The sequence below is a fragment of the Hypomesus transpacificus genome, chromosome 11 (assembly GCF_021917145.1).
Source record: "Hypomesus transpacificus isolate Combined female chromosome 11, fHypTra1, whole genome shotgun sequence".
Lineage (NCBI taxonomy): Eukaryota > Metazoa > Chordata > Actinopteri > Osmeriformes > Osmeridae > Hypomesus > Hypomesus transpacificus.
In genome coordinates this window covers 12669691-12692660 of record NC_061070.1, presented here as the reverse complement: position 1 = coordinate 12692660, position 22970 = coordinate 12669691, and the positions used below count along the sequence as shown (strand labels likewise).

At 43.3% G+C, this 22970-nt stretch overlaps 2 protein-coding genes across 7 annotated transcripts; one reads left to right on the top strand and one right to left on the bottom strand.

The window, feature by feature from the left end:
- Positions 1 to 1357: 1357 nt before the first annotated feature.
- Positions 1358 to 16536, bottom strand: sgms1a (sphingomyelin synthase 1a). Of its 5 annotated transcripts, none has more exons than XM_047029784.1 (6): positions 16318 to 16536; positions 6959 to 7858; positions 6615 to 6732; positions 5700 to 5853; positions 4514 to 4680; positions 1358 to 4206 (listed from the first exon to the last, which is right to left on the bottom strand). In XM_047029784.1, the coding sequence occupies exons 2-6, from the start codon at positions 7576 to 7578 to the stop codon at positions 4030 to 4032; spliced, it is 1236 nt and encodes a 411-aa protein (XP_046885740.1). In that variant the 5' UTR covers positions 7579 to 7858; positions 16318 to 16536; the 3' UTR covers positions 1358 to 4029. The 5 variants fall into 5 exon arrangements, with proteins under 5 accessions (XP_046885740.1, XP_046885743.1, XP_046885742.1 ...); XM_047029787.1 differs by lacking the exon at positions 16318 to 16536 and adding an exon at positions 12703 to 12848; XM_047029786.1 differs by lacking the exon at positions 16318 to 16536 and adding an exon at positions 11850 to 12680.
- An 844-nt stretch (positions 16537 to 17380) lies between these two features.
- On the top strand, positions 17381 to 22898 carry LOC124473972 (multiple inositol polyphosphate phosphatase 1-like). 2 transcript variants are annotated; one of them, XM_047029774.1, is made up of 6 exons: positions 17389 to 17501; positions 17808 to 18186; positions 18440 to 18634; positions 19549 to 19646; positions 20070 to 20200; positions 21949 to 22898. In XM_047029774.1, the coding sequence occupies exons 2-6, from the start codon at positions 17895 to 17897 to the stop codon at positions 22322 to 22324; spliced, it is 1092 nt and encodes a 363-aa protein (XP_046885730.1). In that variant the 5' UTR covers positions 17389 to 17501; positions 17808 to 17894; the 3' UTR covers positions 22325 to 22898. The 2 variants fall into 2 exon arrangements, with proteins under 2 accessions (XP_046885729.1, XP_046885730.1); XM_047029773.1 differs by having other exon boundaries at positions 17381 to 18186.
- The last annotated feature ends 72 nt before the right edge of the window (positions 22899 to 22970 follow it).

The window sequence follows — 22970 nt, the reverse complement described above, 5'->3', positions numbered from 1 at the left end:
CATTGAAAAACAGGGACAAAGACAAGAAGTCACAGCATACTGGCTAAGATAAGCAAACAGAGAGAAACACGGATAGTCCTGTCTGTGCTTAACCCCGTGGTGGTTCTGACTGACCCACAGATGACATGTTCCCATGCTACCCCCTTTAAAATGTTATCCATTAATAGATGTCTCCACTCGCACTCCAAGAATTGGTCTCAGACTAAGTATGGTATTAAAACTTACGGATAAAGACCTACTTAGAATAGAGTTGGCTTGTGAACAGTGTCATGTTAGTGTTGGCTGTATTGCTACGAAAGAAAAAGTCTATTTGACAGCAACTAGCCAGGCTCACTATAACAACACTCACGAACAGTAAATGGATGTCTTTACATAGAGATAGGACCAGTTAGTGGATGGCAGTAGAGTGTGCCCAGATTGATAGGCAGGCAGATTGATCCCGTAGAGTGTACAGTGCCAGAACAGACTGTCCTCTCTTAATGGACTGTTGCCAAACACAAACATGAATATTACACACGCACACACACTCAACTGAATCCCGTTCACAAGCCGACAATATAAACATGTGAACCAACTGTGGAGTGGCTGCCTTTGCCTGAAAATGGTTCTCATGAATATACAGACTCCCTGAAAGAGAGCATGCACTGGCCTATATACTGAAGAAGACTGAGGGTGTTTTGACGATGCGGCCCCTCCCTCATCAGGCTGTGGTCGTGTGTGGGAGTTGTGCTTGTCTGGCCAGTACAATCTCTCCAGAGAGCCAGCAAATACTTAAATAAGCTGAGGACCCAGCACTCTAGATAAAGACCATCTCCTGTTTCTTTCATCCAATTCATTTGATTTCAGAGGTCTTTCAACCTTTTCCCAAACTATAAAAATGACAATCCTGGTTATACACACTCGTCATCGTTTAGGAATTAATATATTACTTACGAATGATATTTAACTCTGATAGGGAGTTTCTTTGGTGTGGAACAGTGGAACATTGTCAATGTCGTGATTGATACATTTCACGGATCATCTTCTTTTACCACACAATTCTTGTGTGGGTGTTTCTATTTTTCACTAAGAGGTAATTCAAATATTTTCATTAAAAATAGAGACTGTTGAGTCTCCCTGGTGAACAGACAGTAACTGTGCCACAGAGAAAGTTGCTACCTCACTGTGGTAGAAACCTGTATATTGGGGATGTTTGAGCAGCCATGGCCTGGATTGAAGCCGTGCAAGTGTGTGTGTCCACCTAGTGGCTAATTAGTGCACTGTTCCATACTGGTCATCATGGCAGTGTCAATGGTCAACAACTCAGGAACCAAACTGACATGAAGATTGTCTAGGAACACCATAACATTGACTGAAATACAGAATAATAAACGCTTTATTGGAAAGCTTTCCAGGTATGTTCCTCTGTCATATTCAATTAGCATACATCTTAAAAACATCTGGTAAACACATTATAATAAACAACAGAAATTACAACATGGATTGCTGATTCACATGAAATTAACATACAGAAATACATTAACTTTCATAACATATTTTTCCAGCTTGCTTGGCAAACAAGTCTGTCTTCCAACACTAACACTGGAGTTAGACATGTAGACTACACCCATTCTAAAACACAAAAATACATGCACACCAAGGTTATGATCTGGAAATGCTCTAGGTACCCATGTTCTGTCCAGCATGTGGACCAAACCTGTAATGGACTTCTGGCCCTGTGGGTTGGATTTGCAACACATCAAGAAGGATTTCTGACATGGTTTCAACATCCCAGCACTGGTGGCTGCCCTCTGTTGACAAAACAATGTTACAGGAAGAAGAACGTTTTTTCAACTTTGCTCACATCACATACTATAGATGGCTTTTAAGGGATCTGCATTAGGTTAGCCTCCAGCACATGTAGACATCCTTCAATGGCTACAGTAAGTTTTACATGTACTAGCAAGCAGTCAAAGTACAGCATACTGTATCTTCATGCCATTGATAACAACACTAAGCCTAAACTAGGTTTAACCGGGTTGTAACACACCTTCCAAACCAACATTACATAAAGTATGTCTCCCATACATTCATTGCAAATGTCATATCATATCGATGCAGGATTCACCATTTCCTTTTAGTGATGCATGTTTTGGGACAACTGAAAGAATTGCAATCAATGGCATTCAACTTGTTATATCTATTTGAAGGTAACTTGAACCATGACAATGATATAACTTGCTCAGGTTTAGCCTTCAGTTTTGTTTATAAAGTGCTGTGTCATTAGTTGAGCCATTAAAATATAATTGAGCTTGGGACATTTTTTATTACACAGCCCTAACGGAATTTCTCGTGCAACTGTCTCCACAACCATAAACAAAGACCATCATTCCCATTCATGGAGATCATGCTACAGAAGGACATTGCCAGTCTTGTGTTCTTACACCTTACTTGAACGTTTTGTCCTAGCTCGGATTTTTACTGGACCACAAAAAAAAGAATGGCAATTTGGCAGATGACCCACTCGTAGTAGTGACTGTTGTTGGTTTGGCATTGCATTCCACACAACTTACATATTTCTCAGAGCCCGATACTAACCAATTTTGAGAGGGCACAAGTCACACCAGGACTTGACTCCTATTACACTAACCCTAGATGTGTGAAGACACCAGACTGATGACTCCTTGGGATGACTGTTGTGACATTGTGCCTGATACCAGGATGGACACACTGCTTAGCTCCCCTCATAGCTGGTAGGCATCAGGGAAAGGACTGGATTTCGATAAAAGGCTTGCAGTAGTAGATCCAAGTCTTCAGCCCCAACCTTAAACAACCAGGAACCATCCATCAACACAATTACACCATTAGGTCCCAGAGATCTGAGACAGCCAACATGATAATTACATTAATCATAGGTTTGTTAAATGTTAGTGAGGATTAAAGGAAGTACAACAATGACTCGCAAGGACCCGATTAGAACATCATCACAGTCAAGACTGGGTGATATTCAGGATATCATCCGGGCTTCAACAATCAAGTTAACAGTCAGCTGCTTCTGTCATAATAGCCTTTGCTGACCAGGAAAAAAAAACTGATTTCAGTATGCTGCCATGAACAAACAGAACATTTTACACATCTCACTGTGGTTAATTGTGGGAAGACCAATAGGAAATAAGGCTGGCAATATTAATTGTACATTCATGCGAACAAGACTATGCTTTAAGTGCTCACTGGCCTAGATGCCACAGTGTGGACAGCCAGACAGAAACACGCGAGGCAGAGGATCACAGACACAGGTAGTACAATCAAGCTAGCTAAGGAAGGCACTAGAACAATTCTAAATACCACTTTAGATTCTTCTGTTCTCAGCTTTCTGTTTTGAAAAAGTAGAAATCTAAAAATATTATTTTGGACATTTGTTTTTGAAAAATAAAGTTGAAATATTTTACAAAAATACTTTTTTGTAGTTTTTTTGGAAACGCACAAGGATATTTTACAAAAAAGTAATTTTGTTAGAAAAGAAGTTTTGAAACTCTCAGTGACTGCTTATGGCATTTTGGTTATTAAATGTAAATGAACATTTCAGTGACACAGCTTGCACTTAGTAGTAGACCTTATAAGGACATGGAGGACCAAACATGCATATTTGCAACAACAACAAAGTTCCCCTAAAGGGAATGCCGAACCAAATTAAACAACTTAAACATGATATGCAAATGCTAACCAGATCTGCTAAACAACAAAAAAAGCAATTGCATTGCGGCCCAAAGAAAAAGAGAACAAAATGATGATATAAGCAGTACTCCCAGTTTTTGTAAAAAACAAAATGTTCCCGCAAACACAAAGAAATAACAAACCGAACGAAATCATGTTGAGAACCAAAGAGGAAGAGAAGGTCACAGTGCTAGCCAGTTGGACATTAAATAGTCATAGACAGAACAGCTACAGGTGACAGCAACAGCGCCGGTCGGTCAAGCCTTTTGCCATTGGTCAGAGCAGCACTTTACTAGTGTTTTTGCACAGCCCCCCACCCCTGTCACGTGACCTGAGTCACTGGGTGTCAAGTCTACTGTACTTCACCCCTCTGCTCCACAGCGGTGCTCGCCACGACAATGGCAACTGATAGTTCCGAGGGACGATGCCCTTGACGTTTTCCTCAAAGTACTGGAAGAGGCGGTACCACCAGACCCTGGAGAAGGGGTTACTCTGTGAGGTCTCCTTCAGAGACTTAACACACACAAGAAAAGATAAGGGTTATCAGGGTTGTGTTTTTGTTGCTACAACAGTCAAAAACCTGTCACAAAACGATACTGTAACCCATATCAGAATAAGCATAACATTCCTGTTTGAGAGGTAGTGTATTACATGTCAATGTATGGCAGTGTATATTGACTGCATCAACTGATCCACATTAAAAACCATGAAGTGAAAATGTATTGTGCCATAATGGCTTTCTGCCCATATTCCAATCTGAATGACAAAAACGTGGAGTGAAAAGGGACTGGGACTGGTCGAGTCCTGTGGAAGTACCCACCTGCTGGTTGGCCAGGGTGTGATACCACCAGAAGAGGCGAGTGGTAATGAAGTAGGCCACCACCACATCCACAGTGTAGTGGTCATGGGCCAGCAAGATACAGAATATACCCACGGCACTCAGGCTCCAGCACATCCAATGGTACCACCAAAACCTTTTAGGGGAATCTGGAACACAAACAGGAAGAGAGAGAATTATTGAAGTCATGGTGCCACAGTTAATGTAGTAGACACCAAAACGAAAATGTATTAATTTAGCAGATGCACAGGGAAGAATTTGCACGGTGACCTCTTGATCTAGAGTCGATTTATAACTTATAGTTAGTTATATCTATACACCTGTCAAGAAACTATCATGAAAAGCAGGAAAAGCAATTCCTTTTCAATCCACTAGATGTCCCTACTGTACTTCACAACTCAACCATAGTGGCAGCTATAGTGTATTGCGCAAAAGCTTTTTCTAAAAACATTACCGACACCACACCGACAGCAGTTTACACAAAATGTACACAGACTAAATTGACTAATCTTCCTCCCCCTTGAGTAAGCAGTGGCTTTCTCAAATCTTTGTACCAACAGCATAGAAAGGCCTACACAATGCAGTAAACACTGTGGATAAAGCATTGTGGGAGGAATCATTCTAGCAGAGAAAGTTAGAAGATGAAGTGTCGACTAAGGTGGTGCTTCGCTATCAAAGCTTTGCTATCAAACTGTTAGGTAATGGACTCCTCAACCTTCGATCTCCGCTATCTGAAATGTTGCAAAGAGGGCAATAGCGTACGTCGAGTCCATTCTTTATCATGGTCATATGATCAGCCTCATACCTTCTATCCCTTTCTGAGGCCTCAAATGTTCTATGCTAAGGACAGGATAGAACAGGAGAAGACAAGAAAGAGCCTAGGGCAAAGGACTATTGTTATATGCGAGAGAAAGAGAGCTCTTGCCTGGACAACTGATAGTGAGATATTCGCAATGAGAATGCATTATCATGATGGTAGTTTTGTAATTCGCTTTCTGAGTAGCTTATCTTTGAATATCTTTCACAGTACAACACCTTAAATACAAGTGTTCCTAGATTCGATTTGTATCTATCTATTCGTTCTTTCTCTCCGACCCCCCCCGCCCCCCCCAAAAAAGCAGCAAGCATATTTAGTGAGGAGAGGAATGGGTTGAAATGGCGTACTCACACTCTTTGATGAAGAGGTAAGTTAGCGTTAGCATGACGGTATGTCCACTGTACAGGTAGTCTCCGCACATTGTGTGAGAGCCGGTGATGGACAGGCCTCCGCCTGCAATCATCTTCATGATCCTCCGAATCTGAGCCTCCCAGTCTCCAAAGAGCTGGAATGACACACACACACACGCACGCACGCACACACACAAACACACACACACGACAGGCACTGTTTAATCACCCAGGCGGCTATCATTTTCAAAGCTCTAGTGACTTGGTCACGTGACAAAATAAGACGTTAACACAACATTAAACCAACAGGCCTCGTCTAAGACTTAGCGTGAGCAGCAGGTGCAGAGTGCAGGATTAGTGAAGGTATGACTCAATCACAACAAACCACACACACACACACACCAACAGGAAGTTGCCACACAGCAGGTCTGTCCATGAAAGGGGGGGGGGGGGGGGGGGGGGGGGGGGGGGGGGGGGGGGAGCCGTGTTTCAACAGGAAACCAAACCCAGGGTGTACAGAGGGAGCTTTCTTTAGGTACAGAGGGCTGAACATCTACCCCCCCCGCCCCCCCCCCCCCCGGCCTCTGGCAACACAGAGAGAGACCTTTTACACACGGATGATTAACTATGTGGATCTGGAGGTTGGTGACGGTCAGATCGTCTGATACTTTCAAAAGAAGTCCAGGGTTTCCCGAAGAAAATGTGTTAGTTAAGGTGGTAAACACACACACAGCCAGCTCTTGTGATGTCCTCTTAAGATCTGTGTACCGCAAAGAGGGACGCAGGGTCCGTCCACATAAGAACTCCACGGCTGTGCTGTCATTTTCATGAGATTAACGCCAGGCACCAGAGCCAGCTGGCAGCTGACGGTCTGGTAAACACCCCTGTAGCCAGGGGAAAGAGCCTGTGTACATACCTTCGGAGAACACTTGAAGTGCATCCCTGGAACGGGCAGGGTGGTGATGTACATGGTGACACACCTGTACAGGTAAAGGGTTCCCACGATGAAGAAGAATCGACGTCCGATGATCGACCTGGACACAGGAGAGAACGGGGAAGGAGGCGAGAATGAGCAAACTCACCAAGGTGAATCATTAAGAAGACTCTAGAAAGACCCACTGAGCCAAGTGAGCCAGACTTTGGGGAGTATGACAGGCGTGGAGCGCTGCTCTGAAGAGCTGCTCTGAGCAGGTTCCTCGACCCCCCCCCCCCTCCCAGAAAACACATCCCGGAAGCGTTCAGGGTTTTCCTCATTCGTACCTGTACTTGAGCAAGGTCCATTGCAGCAGCCAGAGCCCCACCAGCAGCATTCCGTTGATCTCGCAGATGGAGAAGGCCCACTCCACCCGGTCAAACAGGTCAAAGAACTTGTCCGGAAGCGGCGGCGTGTGCTCCTTGGCCGGCACCCTCTCGTGGACCACGGAGATGACCACGGTGGTGGTGACGAAGCAGAACACGGCGTACAGGAAGGCCACGCCCGTCTTCCCCCACTCGGAGGGGAAGGCCACCAAGTATTCCGAGTCGCCCATGGGGATGGGGATGTGGACCATGTCTTTCCGGTAGCCGTTCTGCCCCGACGACGACGAGCCGTTCCTCTGGAGCTTGCCGGTGCCGTTGGGCAGCCCCGCGTGCCCGTTGGCGTGCCCGTTCTGGTGGGCCTCCATGTGGGTCTCGACGCACAGCGTCTCCAGGCGCTCCAGGAGCTGGCGCCCGTTGTCGGAGGAGACGAGCGAGAGGGGCGGAGTCTGGAAGTCGGCCTGGGAGAGGCGCAGGAGGGCGGGGCCGTCCGCGCGGTGGAGGGCGTCGTTGTACTCTGGCATCCCCTCCTCGTTCAACCAACGGGAGACTTCCTCCGCCGACCACTGGCCCACCCGCTTCATCTTCGTCCAATGGGCAGCGGGGGGTCAGAGGGTTCCCAGGATGGAGGGGGTGCAGGAGCAAGGGCAGTCTATGGAGTCGTGAGGGGGCCTCTCCAGGTGTGGCTCATGGCGTCTCTGGAGCATTTGAGGGATTTCACCCAGAGGACCCAGTCTCCTCCTGGGGATAGGACACAGGCAGCGGCTGCTCACGTAAGCCTTTAGCGGGTCGTCGAGAGCTCCTTCAGCCTCCTCCGTCCTCGCTCACCTCATCACTTTACTGAGCTTCCCGTGTGCCTCCGTCCTACACAACGACATTAAAACAAAACGTTACACACAGACGGGCGGCCAATTCATGAAAGGACGACCCAATACGGGGGTATAGCCTGGAAAGCCGTCCTTGAATGTCTCTGGTCAGGTTTTAACAGGTAGGGTCTGCTAGAGATGAGCTTTCAGTTTGTGGTTTGCAGTCTTTTGTCTGTTTGCCAATCTTATAGGCTACTCCTGTCATCCTTAGATTAATCAGAGTAGTTCTTCTACCATAGTAAAGGGGCAGGTGATTTGTATAAGTCATTTATTTGCTCAGTTCAATCAATACACCATACCGAAGTCAACTGATATACATTACAAATATTGAATGGATTTCAGCTGCTTGATTCCTGTTAGCTAACTTTGCGGAAGGTCACTTGAAAGCAATGTCAGTTCCGATGTAAAATACATCAAATGGATACAAAGGCTTTCAGCAGACGTTCCTCTTTGATCTCTCCAGTCGAGATTTTCAGAGAACTGATAAACATCCCGTGTGGCTTTGACCTTCATCAAAACCACTGAGAAACAAGCCTGGGATATGATATCATACGCTTTCATTGCAAAACCCGATTCTTGTTTTCCCGTAAAAAACACAAAGGCCAAACCCAAACCCCGTAGGGTTCTTTGTCCGGTTACCTTCCCTCACTATGAGTTTCCATAATACTCTAAAACCATAAAAAAAAGTATTTTCAACAACCCATTTTCAACATTGTGATGAAATAAAATCACACAGAAAGCATATCCATCCACTGTGGTTCCAATCTCCCAGCTGAGCTACCTCCCACTAAGTTCTCCCTGGGCCTTGAGTGCTCAGCTGCAGTCAGGTCCCAAGACAGTTCACTCACACACACACACACACACACACACACACACACACACACACACACACACACACACACGCACACACACTGCTTGTCCAGCTCCTCCACTCTGGCAGCGGTTTGTTTATAGAGCATGCTGACAGCGATGGACACAGGCTGGTTCTGCTTGTGTTCCAGGGACAGCCAGGTTCAGATGGGGGCCAAGGCTGATGGGCTGGAGGGTGGAACAAGGAGGCTTGTGGAGGAGGAAGAGGAGGAGGGGCAGGAAGAACTCATAAATCAGTCAGCTGGACGATCCGTGCCGAGCACAGCTCAGCTCTCATGCCTGACAGTAGGAAGCCAGCCAACCAGCCGGTCAGACAGCAAGCCAGCCAATAAGACAGCACAGCCTACAGGTTCCACAAGGCCCATCACAGCACAACAATTAACCAGGGGTTTAGATACACAGTGCATTTGATCCAGGGTCAGATTGAGGATTCCCAAACAGGGCACCACTACCATTCGAACAGATTCAAACTGATCTGAAGTCAACCGACACCCAACGTGGGCTACGCTTGACAGAACAGTCCGCAGCACCCAGTTTGAAGCTGAATGCAACGTTTGTTTCATTGTGTACCGAAACAATTGAAACTAGGAGGTGACTGTGTGAAATGGGTTTAAGTAGGCTAGGTGTGTGTGCCCATGTGGGTTATTTGTATGTGCACACAGTGTGCCCTGTATGTTTGTCTGATTGTGTGTACGTGACTGAGCGTGTGTCTATTGAGAGACATAAGACATTGGTTGTCACTGAGTCAGCCGCGGAGGATGTCGAGAACCTTTGCTCCATAAATCAGCTTAAAGGGTAATCGGTGTGATGATAATCCAGCAGACCTCAGCACAACCTGTAGGGGTGACAACAAACCTGCTATTTATGTTACCCTTATTTCCCCAGTGGGACTCCAACACAGAAAACCTGCATACGGAGGATGAGGACAAAACTTCCACCTCACTCAACCTTAAGTCAACCTTGATTTGGCGACGGGCAGCTTTGACTCAATCCAGCGGGCTCCAGGGTTAAGGACAGCCTGTGGAAAGATCCAGCGGGAGAGTCAGGATGCACACCAGGAAAGGACTCCAGGACTCCTGGCGCTGCAGATAACCCCAATCCTCTTGATATTTAAAGTCTTTCCTGAAGGGACTAGGATACTGGCAATGTGGACCGGCCTGAGACACAGTGAACTATCATGCTGAACACACACAACCCCCCCCCCCCCCTCCCCGAGCTTTGGCTTCTGTGCGTACTTTGTTGTGAGCACTACTTTCAGAAGTCGTTGGAAACCATGACAACCTTTTTGTCGTTCCTATTTACACAAGAGTGGAGATAACAGGCTACAATAACTAGGCAAAGGGTCCAGCTGACCTGTATGTTTGTGTGTGTGTGTGTGTGTGTGTACACATGTTGGTCAAGCGAAGACCTACACTTCCCCTGTTAACAAGCATTCCATTATTGACTCACAGATCACGCATATCTGCTATGCCCTTGCAGGGGCACTGCTACCATGAGAGAGCACGGAGAATCCCAAATGAATGATTTAGGGGATTGTAAATGACTAACACAATGTCTTTAAAGCCCCAGAGAACGTGTCATGCTACTTTAAATCTAATGGGAAATTAATTTGCCATCAAGATATTCTGCAATACATGAAACGACACCCTCAAGTCTCCACATGATGCAAGAAAAACCCCAGGGACTTCTCTTGTCATGGTCTTAGACCAACTCTCCCGGGGTCACCATATAAGGGGGTTACCATGAGCATCGCCTGGGAAAAAACAACGGTACAATAACAACACCTGCTGCCCTGCAGCAACCCCCGCCCCCTACACCTTCTCCTCATACCAACTACTCCTACCTAAATAGGAACACACAAACAGGAGGGAACTGAAACTACAGAACACCCCCCCCACACACACACACACACACACAAAGCTATCTGCTCTCTGAGATAAAATCCTGAATGAATTCCCTCATAGATATCACGCTACATTTGCTGTAGAAGTAGGGCAAGAAATTGTAGTCTTCTTTCAACAGGTTTTACAACTCTAAAGACTAGTTAAAAGAAAGAAAAAAAATTGTCAAAAGAAAAATAGTCACAGAGCTTAAAACTGCATAGGAAAATCACAATAACACACGTTCCAACCCTTAGATGGGAAACTAAAGGCAACATGTCTGACCTCACCGACAGGCCAAGTCTAAATAAGCACATACAGTTAGCAACCCTGCTTAACACAGGCATCAGCCTGCCAGGAAACAGACTGACTGACTCAGTTAAATGTGTCCTTCATAGTGGTGAGTGAACTCCACCGAGAACACACACGTGAAGCTGAGTCAGTTGTACAGTTCAGAACAGCTACAATTGGCAAAAACAAGTTGTAAAACCAAAAGCCTGGGAAAGAGGGTTGATTGAGGGGTTCCTGGAGAAACCCCAACTCCCATGGCCCAAAGGCGTCTGATGTCTGAGCTCAAACATGAATTATGCCAAGGAAAAACCTAGAACCTCACCTACTTCTCGTGGCCGTGCGTTCTCTTCAAGCTGCAGGTCCATGACACATGACGCTGACAAAAGGAAACCCTCCGACCGAGACGGGCCACCTCTCTCTCTCTCTCCCAGCTTCCCTCCCCCTTCCCCTCCTCTTTACAGTTTCTTTCTCTTTCGATGAGTTTCAATTTCTCTCTCTTTCTATGTAGTCTCTGAAGATAACCCCACCCATTGCGGGCTCCACACTCTCTACACGCGGGCTCCACATGCACGCGCATGTCTCTGTGTGCACAGTACTACTTAGCACATGTGCCCACTGCACCACTGGAAGATCATTCATGTTTTTATTCAGACATTCAGCCCCAGACATCCAGCCCCGAGCACCAAGTTACAGAAAAGGTGCCACGCAAACAGCTAATTGACAGACTCACACAGGAAAGTTTGAAAGTCAGTATCCATTGCTAATACAGTAAACAATAAAGTAAAAGTGAACAATAAGGTTTTGTTTTTTCCAAAGTCTGTCCCAGGTAAAAAAAAAAGATTCAATACCTGCCCCAGTTCATTTCCTTATTGGAAAATGACACAGTAGTCTCCCATTACAGAACTCAACTTGTAATAAAAGGGTGAGAATATCAAGTTGTCACCTCACCTGTATCGTTTCACAACCGGTCCACTGCCTCGTGTGCAGACAATACTGGACAAATATTTACAGCCCAGGTAGCAGTTGGAGATGAAATATTAACAGTCTGCAGCTGTAGCCTAGCGCCTAGCGTTGAGCCGTTGGCTTGAGCCCGCGCAAACACACACATAGATACTAAACACAACACACACACACACCATTGCAGAAGTAGGCTAACAGAAACATTTCACTCATCACCATTCTTCGTGGGTCACACCAAACGTACATTTCACAACCCAGCTTAGACCGACCCGGACTGTGTGATGTCATTCACACTTCAATGAAAACAAACATGAGAAAGTGTGTAGACCTTTGCTCTATGGACAAACAACAGATCCACATCCACCATTACAGCAAAGTACGGGGCAGTTCCTCTGTGTAATTGGATTTGTATGGCATTACACTGAGGAAATAGGCAATTGAGGCCCATAAGGGGACATTGAAAACAATGTCTACAAGGCATCACTGGAACCACGGCGTACAGTAACAACACATCTTCCAAGATAATGAAAAGGGAAACAGACAGCTTTTTCAAAAAGCTCTTCAAGCTCAGTCCAACAGGCGTCTTCTTTCCAACCTTCCTTCCTTCCTTTCCTCAGTGATACATTTGCGCTCCTCTGGCCAATCTGACAGGGGTCACCGAGACAGCCTCTTCCTCACAGTGGCAAAACGACAGAAAACTGCCTACTGTACGTCCTGTATTAATCTTAGGGTCACAAAGCGATAGCCTACATTATTGTCCTCTCTCAAAGTCATTAGTCAACACAGCCTACACAGTCAGTGGGCAGAAGTTATCTGACCGAAAACAAACAACACCAGTGACCTTCTCATAACCGCTGCATGTCACAGATCTCTCCAGAAGCCTGGGGTGCGTGTACTCCATGTACTCCTGCTGTGCGGGCCGGGCCCACCGACATGACTGAACGCATCACCTACATGGACCTGTTTGACCTGAATCCAATGCCTTTGTGCCAGCAGCTCTGGTGACAGCGATGTGGGTAACCGTCAGAGTGGCGGTCTAATCCATCTGTCAGGCCCAACAGCTGACGACAGCAGGCCGGGGAGAGCGTGGCGAGTCTCGACGCTGAACAAAGGCACTCTATTACAGATAACGGGTGGTGTGCAGGCTTCGAGGACAGTGCAGTTGATGCCTTGCTGAGGAACGTCAAACCTTTAGTCTTGACATAACACGGCACTATTGCTCACCTGTCACCTCTGGACCCTGAGAGAATAGAGGCAGCGATACATCAACGCGCTCAGGCCTATCTACCTGGCTGGTCCTGTCTGGTTTTGCAAACTCAATTGAAATGCTGCCTGTTTGGAATCCAGTCAATAAGCGTCTGAGTATGGAACTAAAGATAAACCTCATTTCAAGTTGTGGTTTGGCAACATCGCAGTCTCTCTTATTCTTCTTGTGTCACGACTCACAACTTTTTGATTTTCAGATTTCATCTGAGGAATCCACACAGGAAACTGGCTCTTGGTACACAACTAAATGAGACCACGAATAGTGTGGGCTATATTTTGATTGGATACACTGGGGAATGAGGCACCACAATAGCCTGCATGCTGTTAAGGTGTCACAGGCTAATGAGGACCCACCTGTGGCTTTATGATAACGTATTATTACCATAGCAGATCGACACAGATCAACACAACTTAATATGAACACGGTAGGGGTGTAACGATACACTCAGCTCACGATCGATATGTATCCCAATCCTGGGTGTACGATACAGTATGTATTACGATATTATGAACAACATTTTGAATGAAACAAATTCAATTCACAGATTTTTTCCAAAACATGAAACATTTTCAATAAGTTTCTTTGTTGTACATACAATTTAGTTCACTCAGTTCAAGTGATTTCTGCAAATGCAGTGAATGCACGGATGACGCAGGTGCAGAGTAGGTTGCACACTGGTAGCTCAACCAATACGATCAAACGGACGTCGTATTGTAAAAAAAAAATCCATAACTCTACGATACATATTGTAAATGTTTTGCATTGCGACATATTGTTCCACGATATATTGTTACACCCCTAGAACACGGTCTACCGCACAAGCAGTACTGCTAGAAATAGTAAGATAAACCGTAGTGTTGGCAATGGAATATCACGCATCCACTACAGGCTACTTTATGGATACAAGCAATGTCAAATAGTCTGGAAATGGGCTGGTGATAAGCTGCTAAGTCAACTGGGGATGAAATGTAGTTTATTTAGACAGTACACATTCGTCCCTTGATATTTGAGATTGAAGGAAACAGTCACAGACAGATAGATGTAGATATGTGATAACCTTATTCTGGCCACAAACTTTATTTGGGCTATCCATGTCTATGACCATTTTTGTTATGTAGGCAAAATCTGTGTGGTTCACACACCATGTTCACCATATCCTGTGAACTGGACATGGTGTGAACCTTTACTAACAGCCCAACTGTTTTTATACTGTAGACCACAGTTAATGACCCTCAAGGATAAAGTTGCAGAAGACACAACATTTGGGGTAGGCCAATGCCTTTAGCCCTTCACAGGTGTAAACTAATGACAAGACAGATGCAAATGTCCTACTTCCTCTTTAGAGAAGTAGGCCACTCCACTTCAAATCTTCAATTTGCTGCATATTAAACACTCTCTAGGAGGAAACAAGAATGGCATGTAAGCAGGATAGGACATCAGGAAAAGAACTTCAGAAAACACAGGTGGAGAAAGAGGAAGTATGGGGAAGAACGGGAAAAAGAAAGGTTAGTGAAGTGTGAGATTTCTTCCTCAGATAGCCTTTTTACATATATTGTCATATGGTAATCCACATCACCAGGCACTTATTTGCATTAGAGCTGTCCGTTTTGTATTTTAAATTTTCTAAAGCATTCTGTTTTTCTACCCCCCCACAACATGACAAATACATTTACTGTGTGAGTTGGTTTGTTAAATTACAGTTTCATATCCAACAAATGTTTGTAGGAAATAGGTAGGCTGACAGATTCAAGGAATAACAAAAAAAATTAACTTTAAATTTGATTGGATTTGCCAACATTCTGCAGTCTAGATCCATCTACAAAAAGACGTTCCTGGCAATTGAAACTAGGGCATGAAATGGATTAACTTAAACAGAGGTTTTAAATGATGAGGTGACCGGAACTGACTGGTATCATAGTATTATGTTCTCTGGAGAGAAGCCTGCTGTGTGCTGAAGTGGAGTCAAATGAATAAAAGCTAAACAAGCCAGAAGTCACATCTTTACTGAATACTGGCTGTGTTTGGGATAAGCAAGTTAGTGTGTGACAATGTTGGTTGGTTGACAGCTGGAACGTTTGCTCATGCTCATCTAAACTATGCTTACAGCAATCAAATGTTTTCAGCAAGCATGCAAACATCCACTGACTTGTCAAGTTAGATGGGCCTGTTTGCTTGTTTGTAGTCAGATACACTTTGCAATAAGGCTTGCTCTGCAAAAATGGAACTGCTGACATTAACCAAATAACTCTTTCTAGTGTTTGTTGACATCATTCTGTTTGATCCCCCCAGCTCCCATCTTTCCAGTTTTCTGTGTTTCTGTCCATATAGGCTTGAACATTAAAAGACATGTAGGTTTCCAATTCACAGCACACACTGTTTTCTAATATGTTGTTTTGTCTCACTGTGTAACAGAGATATGTTTGGGACATTTGAATCTGTTAAAGTTCCTCTCCTCAAGGAAGAGGGCCATTTCGACACTAGTAGTAAATTATGTCTTACTTTTTCTCTTTGTGTGTGTGTGTGTGTGTGTGTGTGTGTGTGTGTGTGTGTGTGTGTGTGTGTGTGTGTGCATAAACTTGCGTTGGCTCAACAGTCAAAACAGAATTAGGTGCAAGGGTGCTAATTAGCACATTGGTCGGATGTGTGAGCAACACTGACCTAAGAAAATACGAACTATAATTTGCGGATTTATTCTGACGCTATATGTAAATTGACTGCCATTTTATCATGACTCGACCACTGGTATTGTGGTATACTGTAGTATCTCACCCAATAGGCTAGTTTGTTACATAGGTACCTGTGCAGGCGTGATGTTTACAGACATAAAAAAACGTTTCTAAAATAGTCTATTGTTTTTTACTTTTGTAAGACCACGGTGTATTTTGGTGGCAAACCAAGACAATACAGGATAATGCATTATACGTAACAGTAAGACTTTACCCCGAACCCAGTCGATTCAGGACAGTTAGCTAACGCAGAGCTGACGTTAAGGGATTATGTTAACAAGCAGATAATTACCATGTAATTAAGTACAGACAGGTAGACAAATGAATGATAAAGGTACAACTTAGTTATAGAAGATAATACAAAATCATACAATAATAATCTAATATATCTGGATTCTCCATTCGGTTTTTGGTGCCGATACTTTCCAGCTAGCTACTACAGTTACAGCTAGGTTTTACTTACCGCATAACATCACATCGCGGCGACTTGTAGCTGTCACACACAAGAATGGAATATGGCAACGATGATCCAGTAAACACAATTCCTGGGAAGATTTTCCCTTGTATGATTCAAAATTGCTTAATCCTTTATCAATGCTGTTTTAGAATTATGCACACTACAATACGATCACCTGTACATCATAACGTTAGGTCAGTATGATGTTGTTTTCATGGGAAGACGGTTTTATCTCACTCACTATTCATTTTGGTTGTCCGGGTCGTCTCGCGGTGCACAGTTTATTGAACGATTGTGTCCTAGGATCCTATACATGGTGCAATTTTAATAGTAATGCACTAAAACGTGTAGGATACGGTCCCATGTTCTTTTTACGTTCTATTTTTTAACACAATTGGAGTGTTAGTGGACAGAAGCCTGCCTAGGCGTACTAGCTGCCCCTCTTTCTATGAACAGCGTCTCGCCCACGTTCGTTTAGCCTAGACACGTGACGGTTTATCAACTGTGCTCTATAAAACGAGGGTCCAACGATCTGCGTAAAGGAGGGAGGGGGAAATAGGGTCCGTTTTAGATCGTCATATTACGCAAAGCGTGCACTGTTGGAAGTCCAACCAATATTGTACACAGAACCAACCCAACCCATTGGGTTAGGCCTAAACACAGAAACCACACCAAAGTTATTAAATACACGAAATACCAGGCATTAAATACTGCCTGAGGGCTCAATGTTCAGAAATGTATCGTTGTTTGTGTTGGTCAATTTCTGCCAAAATGTCTCATTTGTATCCGCTCTTGTGAATAGTTTTATCTAATTAATTTAACTTTAGCACAATTGGTCCACTCGTAAAATAGTGATTTGTAAAGCTGACTATTGGAGTCAATGCACCAGCAAATACGAATCTGCCTTCTAGGCCTGCATACGATTTTAATCAATTAGTAGCTGTTTCAGTGTTTCTTTAAAACACTAACACCCCAGTATTCCATCCATGTTTAAGCACATTCTGGATCAAATCATACAGTCTGAAACGACAGCTTGGAACACAGCCCTGGAAACACAGGGTAAAATACCGTTAGGTCATCTGTTTTTTATTTGGCATTTACAACAACTTTATTTCCAAACGTGGACACTGGACAGTAGGACTTGATGCAATCTGAAACGACAGCTTGGAACACAGCCCTAGAAACACAGGGTAAAATACCGTTAGGTCATCTGTTTTTTATTTGGCATTTACAACAACGTTATTTCTAAACGTGGACACTGGACAGTAGGACTTGAGTTGTGAACGAATAGCTACGCCATAGCTATGTGGTTTACTTTTTCTTTCACAGTGTGTGTCGCTAATTTCTTTTGTAATATTTTTGGGGGTAATGCGTGCCATACAACTGGTACAAATATACCAGTGATTGCAAAATATTTTAGCACTAAAGGCAGGTATGAGGAAGTAAATCCCTACTTGATAGAAGACATACTGGCTGTAAACAAATCTCTTTTTCAGCCCCCATCTCCAGAATGTCGCGGAATTCATCTGACCGCGATTATAAGGCACGGTACACGATATCCAACAAGCAAAAATGTCAAGAAAATGAGGCAACTCCACAACCTGATTGTGCACGAAGTCTCGGACCAGGAGGTGCAGCGTGAAATAAAGCAATGGAAAATGTGGTACACTGACGAAATGGACGGTCGGTTAGTACAGAAGGGTGTCGATGACCACAGGCATCTGGCAGTCAGGCTGTCAAAGTTATTTCCCTCACTGATATCAGAAGAAAAGCTTCGAGATGGTTATATCAAGTTTATGACAAGCTCAAAGCACAGATGTGTGAACAGCACTATTGCTTTCAAAGGAGGATTGACACAGCTGTGGAATATTAAAGGTAGAAGATGTTCGTTTGGGGAATTTGAGTTTACTATTGAAACGAACTAACCAATTCAATATCAATGCACACCCCCATTTACATTTACATTTAGTTATTTAGCAGACGCTCTTATCCAGAGCGACTTACAGTAAGTACAGGGAGTAAGTACTGACTCATTTACATTACAGATATAATTGTTCAGTTGTTGCAAATTTCGCTTTACCTGTCAACTGCTGCTTTGACATTGTCCTATTTACAATTTCCTCCATAGACCAAAATGTTGACCACGAAGTTAACGATGCTCTTATGAGATTCTTTGACCATTGTACCAAGTTTGTGGAGACAGTTGAGAAGAACCCACCTGCTCTGGCTGAGTTGGATAAATTTAAGTTGGGGGCAGAGATGACAAGGGTCCAGGAGAAGATTGCAGACCGACTCACTGTCCCTTATTCACACATCACTGCAGGTCAGTTTAAATTGCAGTTGTGTACAAGTTGCTGTTCAAATGCCAAATATAGTGGGTTGTCTCTCTTCTTTATTGTAGGCCCGTTTTCAATTTCCGTCCAACTGTCAGACTACAGTATGTGCAAAAACTGGTAGGCTATATGACAAAGTTCCTTGACTATCTAGTCATTTACTGGATTGCAGGGGCTAATAACAATAGTGGACCTGTGTTTCTATTGACCTATACATCTGTAATTTTATTGCAAAATCACATATATCACATATATGTTCTCTTCATTATCCAGGCCTATGTCAGAAACTACTGGACATGTGCAAAATCACGCAAAATCACAAATTAATTATATCATATATATATATATGATAAGACAGACATGTAAACCTTTAGGTGAGACCTTTTTGGCCAACACAGCATTTTGCTCGTGCTTCGCAACTTTACAACTGGCTCTCTGAAACCAATCGTCACTCCTAATACCTAAACCTCACAGCTAATCAGGGGCAGAATGGGGAGAGGTTTTTTACATTGATCTAGCCTCTTAATTTTGCTCTCAAAGTGCACTAGATTGATACGATTAACTTTAAATTATTTCAGAAATGTTCTTCCGGGCGAGCATGCCCCCAGACCCCCCTTCAGGATCGGGGGTTTGCCGTATCGTTCTCACTTTTTTTTAACCCCTGACCTGTTTGCATGCCTGATAAGAACCGCTTCATTGACCAATAAGAAGTGGGCAGTAGATGGAGACATTTTCTAATTTGTGGGTTACAAGGTGGTGAACACATAGTAAACAAAAATGGAGGTTGAAGAGCGTGAAGTCACATGAACAAACAAGTTCTTAACCATTATTGAATCTGTGGAAATCCTGAACCTTAAAATATCAATTAGACTTGAATTTATATTCTGTAACCTTTCCCGTTAAGATATGGCTGAGGCTGCATTTTACCTGTGTGCGTACGAGTTTGCGATCAAGACGGAAAACTCTCCCTGGTGTCAACTGTTTGATGAGATAGACGCACAGGTACTGTATCCCACCACATGTTTTGTTTATGGAGAAAAATGTGAATACATAACTCTGGGTAATTGCTAGGTAAAGCAAATATTCTTGCTTGATTTACACATGTTTAATCAATTTATTAAAGTTAAAAAACAAACATCCACTGAGACAGTGGAAAGCATAACCAAATTCATTTGGGGAAAAAAATAATCTACTGATTCTCTTAAAATGTGGCTTGTTCTCTTCATTATCCAGGCCTATGTCAGAAACTAATGGACATAAAATGGGTGTGTGTGTAATGTTGATCTTCCAACTGACAAACTCAGATGGCCCACCCATATCTAAACAGTACCACATAAAGAAAGATTCACTCAAATCCCTGCTAACAATCTGCCATGTTGCACAGTATTATTACTAAATACAAGGCGGCATTTACCCCAACTTTAGGTTTTGGAGTATGCAAATGATCTGAAGCAATTTTGGAAAAGAGGTTATGGTCACGACATTAACAGCAAGACAAGCTGCATCCTCTTTCATGATGTTTTTAGTCGTCTGGAAAGAGCTGCCGGAGAAAGCAGGTAATTGGCTGTTGGTAAGCCAGTGAACTACACACACTCACTCTTTGAGTATACACCTTGGACATTCATAGAAGGCACTGGGTTAAAGGGAAATGTACTCATTCCTGTTTCTTGATCATCTTTTCATACAGTGTGTGCAGTTAAAAATGTCATAACATATTCTTAAATGTAATTGTATTGGATCCCAATTGAAAAGACTGGGCTACTCACCAAATACATAAGCAGTGAAATGAGCTATTTACTAAAAGCTTAACTGTCAGATACAGTGTCTGTTTCGGTCATGAACGGCCCTATTCAGAGGCCTGTGCAAACCGGACACTCATCCTCATGCGCAAGGCAACTAGTGCAAATACAGTTAACCATATCCTGGTTGCGCCGCAGTCCACTATCACTATACAACCACTAAGTCAAGTACAATTTGTTGAGAAAATGTATGCATTTACATGTACATGTACCAACACTTACAAGATAGAATTTGAAAAACATGGACATCACATCCCCGTTACTGTATGAAACTGCCTGGATGTTTCCCCAAGACATATCTTTGTATGTGTGTATTTGTGTGCATGTGTTCATCATGACACCACGCACCTGAACTCTAGCAGTAAGTTCACAATGATGCAGCAGAAATGTGTTATCTTTCTCAAAGAAACTGGATGTGCAAGTTAAGCATGCACATTGTGTGTTATAGAACATGCAATACAATACAGTACACAGGGAGCTTTTTCCCCAAAGTTTGTAGAGTAGTAAAATCTCAATCCACATTAGCGGTGCTCAAATAACAGTTGGCTAAAATACACTGAGATAGATGATGGATGTGTTTGTATTGCTTAAACATTCATGCATCAGGGTAAGTGTAGACACAAGGGAAAAAAACTGTCTCAAAAGAAAAAGTAAATTCACAAAGTCTCTTTTGATATTTTAAAGTGAAATTAAAGTAAAAAGAAAGAGTCATGTGTAATATTTCCTTCTCTAGGGCACTGACCTAATAATAATAAGTGTAATTTGAGATGAATGAATCCAGTCACCAGTCAGTTGCACACTCTGTTCAAAGGGCAGGTGACTCTCCTCTTACCTGTTATTAACAGGCAAACTGTTCCTACAGATCAATGAGTTTTGCAAGTCACAGTGATGCAAGCATTGTGTGTATGTGCACTCCTCAGGTTGGTTGCTGTGTTCTGATAAAACCACTCAGTAAAATAGTATTTAAAAAATGCAGTAAATTAAGTGACAAAAGACTTTGTCATTACTTCGTTTTTTTTGGTATAGACATAAATGTCAGAGGTTTTTTGGTACTAATTATTTAAATGTAGGGAGTCAGGTGGCTGAGCGGTTAGGGAATCGGGCTAGTAATCTGAAGGTCGTCTGTTCGATTCCCGGCCAGACCAAATGACGTTGTGTCCTTGGGCACTTCACCCTACTTGCCTCGGGGTAATGTCCCTGTACTTACTGTAAGTCGCTCTGGATAAGAGCGCCTGTTAAATGACTAAATGTAAATGTGATATGAGCTTATTTATGATAAATTTGAAGATCTTTTGATAAGAATTAACACTGGATGTATAGGAGCACCCCCTCACACGCTAGTTTATGTATCCTTAGTATAGTTAGACCATATATCTAAATTTAAGATTCCTATATGTTTATTGTATGCACCTTCCTGCCAAAGCAAATTCCTTGTCTGTGCAAACTTTCATGGCGAATAAATCCCTTTGTGATTCTGATTCTCTCTGTACCTTGGGATCTTTCAGATCCGGGGAGAATGTGACAGAAGCTGTTACCATCCAGGTGGGCCATGCCGAGACACTTCTGCCCCTGCTTACCCTCCTAGGCTTCTTTAAGGACAGTGAGGCCCTGACCTCTACCAACTACGCCACACAGAGCCAGAGATCCTTCCGCACCAGCCAGATGCTGCCTTACACAGCCAACCTGCTGCTGGTGCTCTACGACTGTGGGGACCAGGGCCTGAGGCTGCAACCATTCCTGAATGAGAGGCCCCTGGCCTTCCCAGGCCTGGGTGCCAACGAGGGCTATGCCCCACTCTACAAAGATGTCAGAGTGCACTATGAGTATCTGCTAGATGGCTGTGACTTTGAAACAGAGTGCCAGCTGTTTCCACCTCATTAAATGGATCTAATTCTATCAGGCATCCCTATTCATGAATCGAATAAAAGTGTACAATGCTTCATGATAGTGTGGTTGAAAAAGATTGTTATATCTAAACATAAGTTTGATTAAACGTTAGCTACCATAGTATTACAGAGGATGACTGAAAACTATTAGGAACTGTCCACAGATTAAACATATAGGTGACCAATTGAAACAAGTCCTTTGAGATCAACAGGACATGTTCAGACGATGCCAAATCCTTCCATTTTAAGTGTTACCAGTTGCTTTTGGTGATTACTATAACATACACAACACAGTTAGATGTTGGACATACTATATACTGTTGCTATTATGGTTATGTTTGTGCTGCTTTAATGTCCAAAGCAATTGTTATGCTTATGACCAAAGATAAGACACACCATATGGAAAACCTTATGGGAAAAGGCCATTTAATTATTGAGAATGGTTTCATCTAAATACTTCGTTGATTATGGTAACTGGTTTGGTGTGTTTTAAGAAAACCAAATACTACTTAAAAAGGGTTATTTATGGATCTCTTTTGTTGATATTAATAAACTAATAATCAAACTAACTAAATCTAAATGTCTACTTTATCTACACTAGTTGTTGTTACAATACGATTTGGAGTCAATGGTTCTATTGT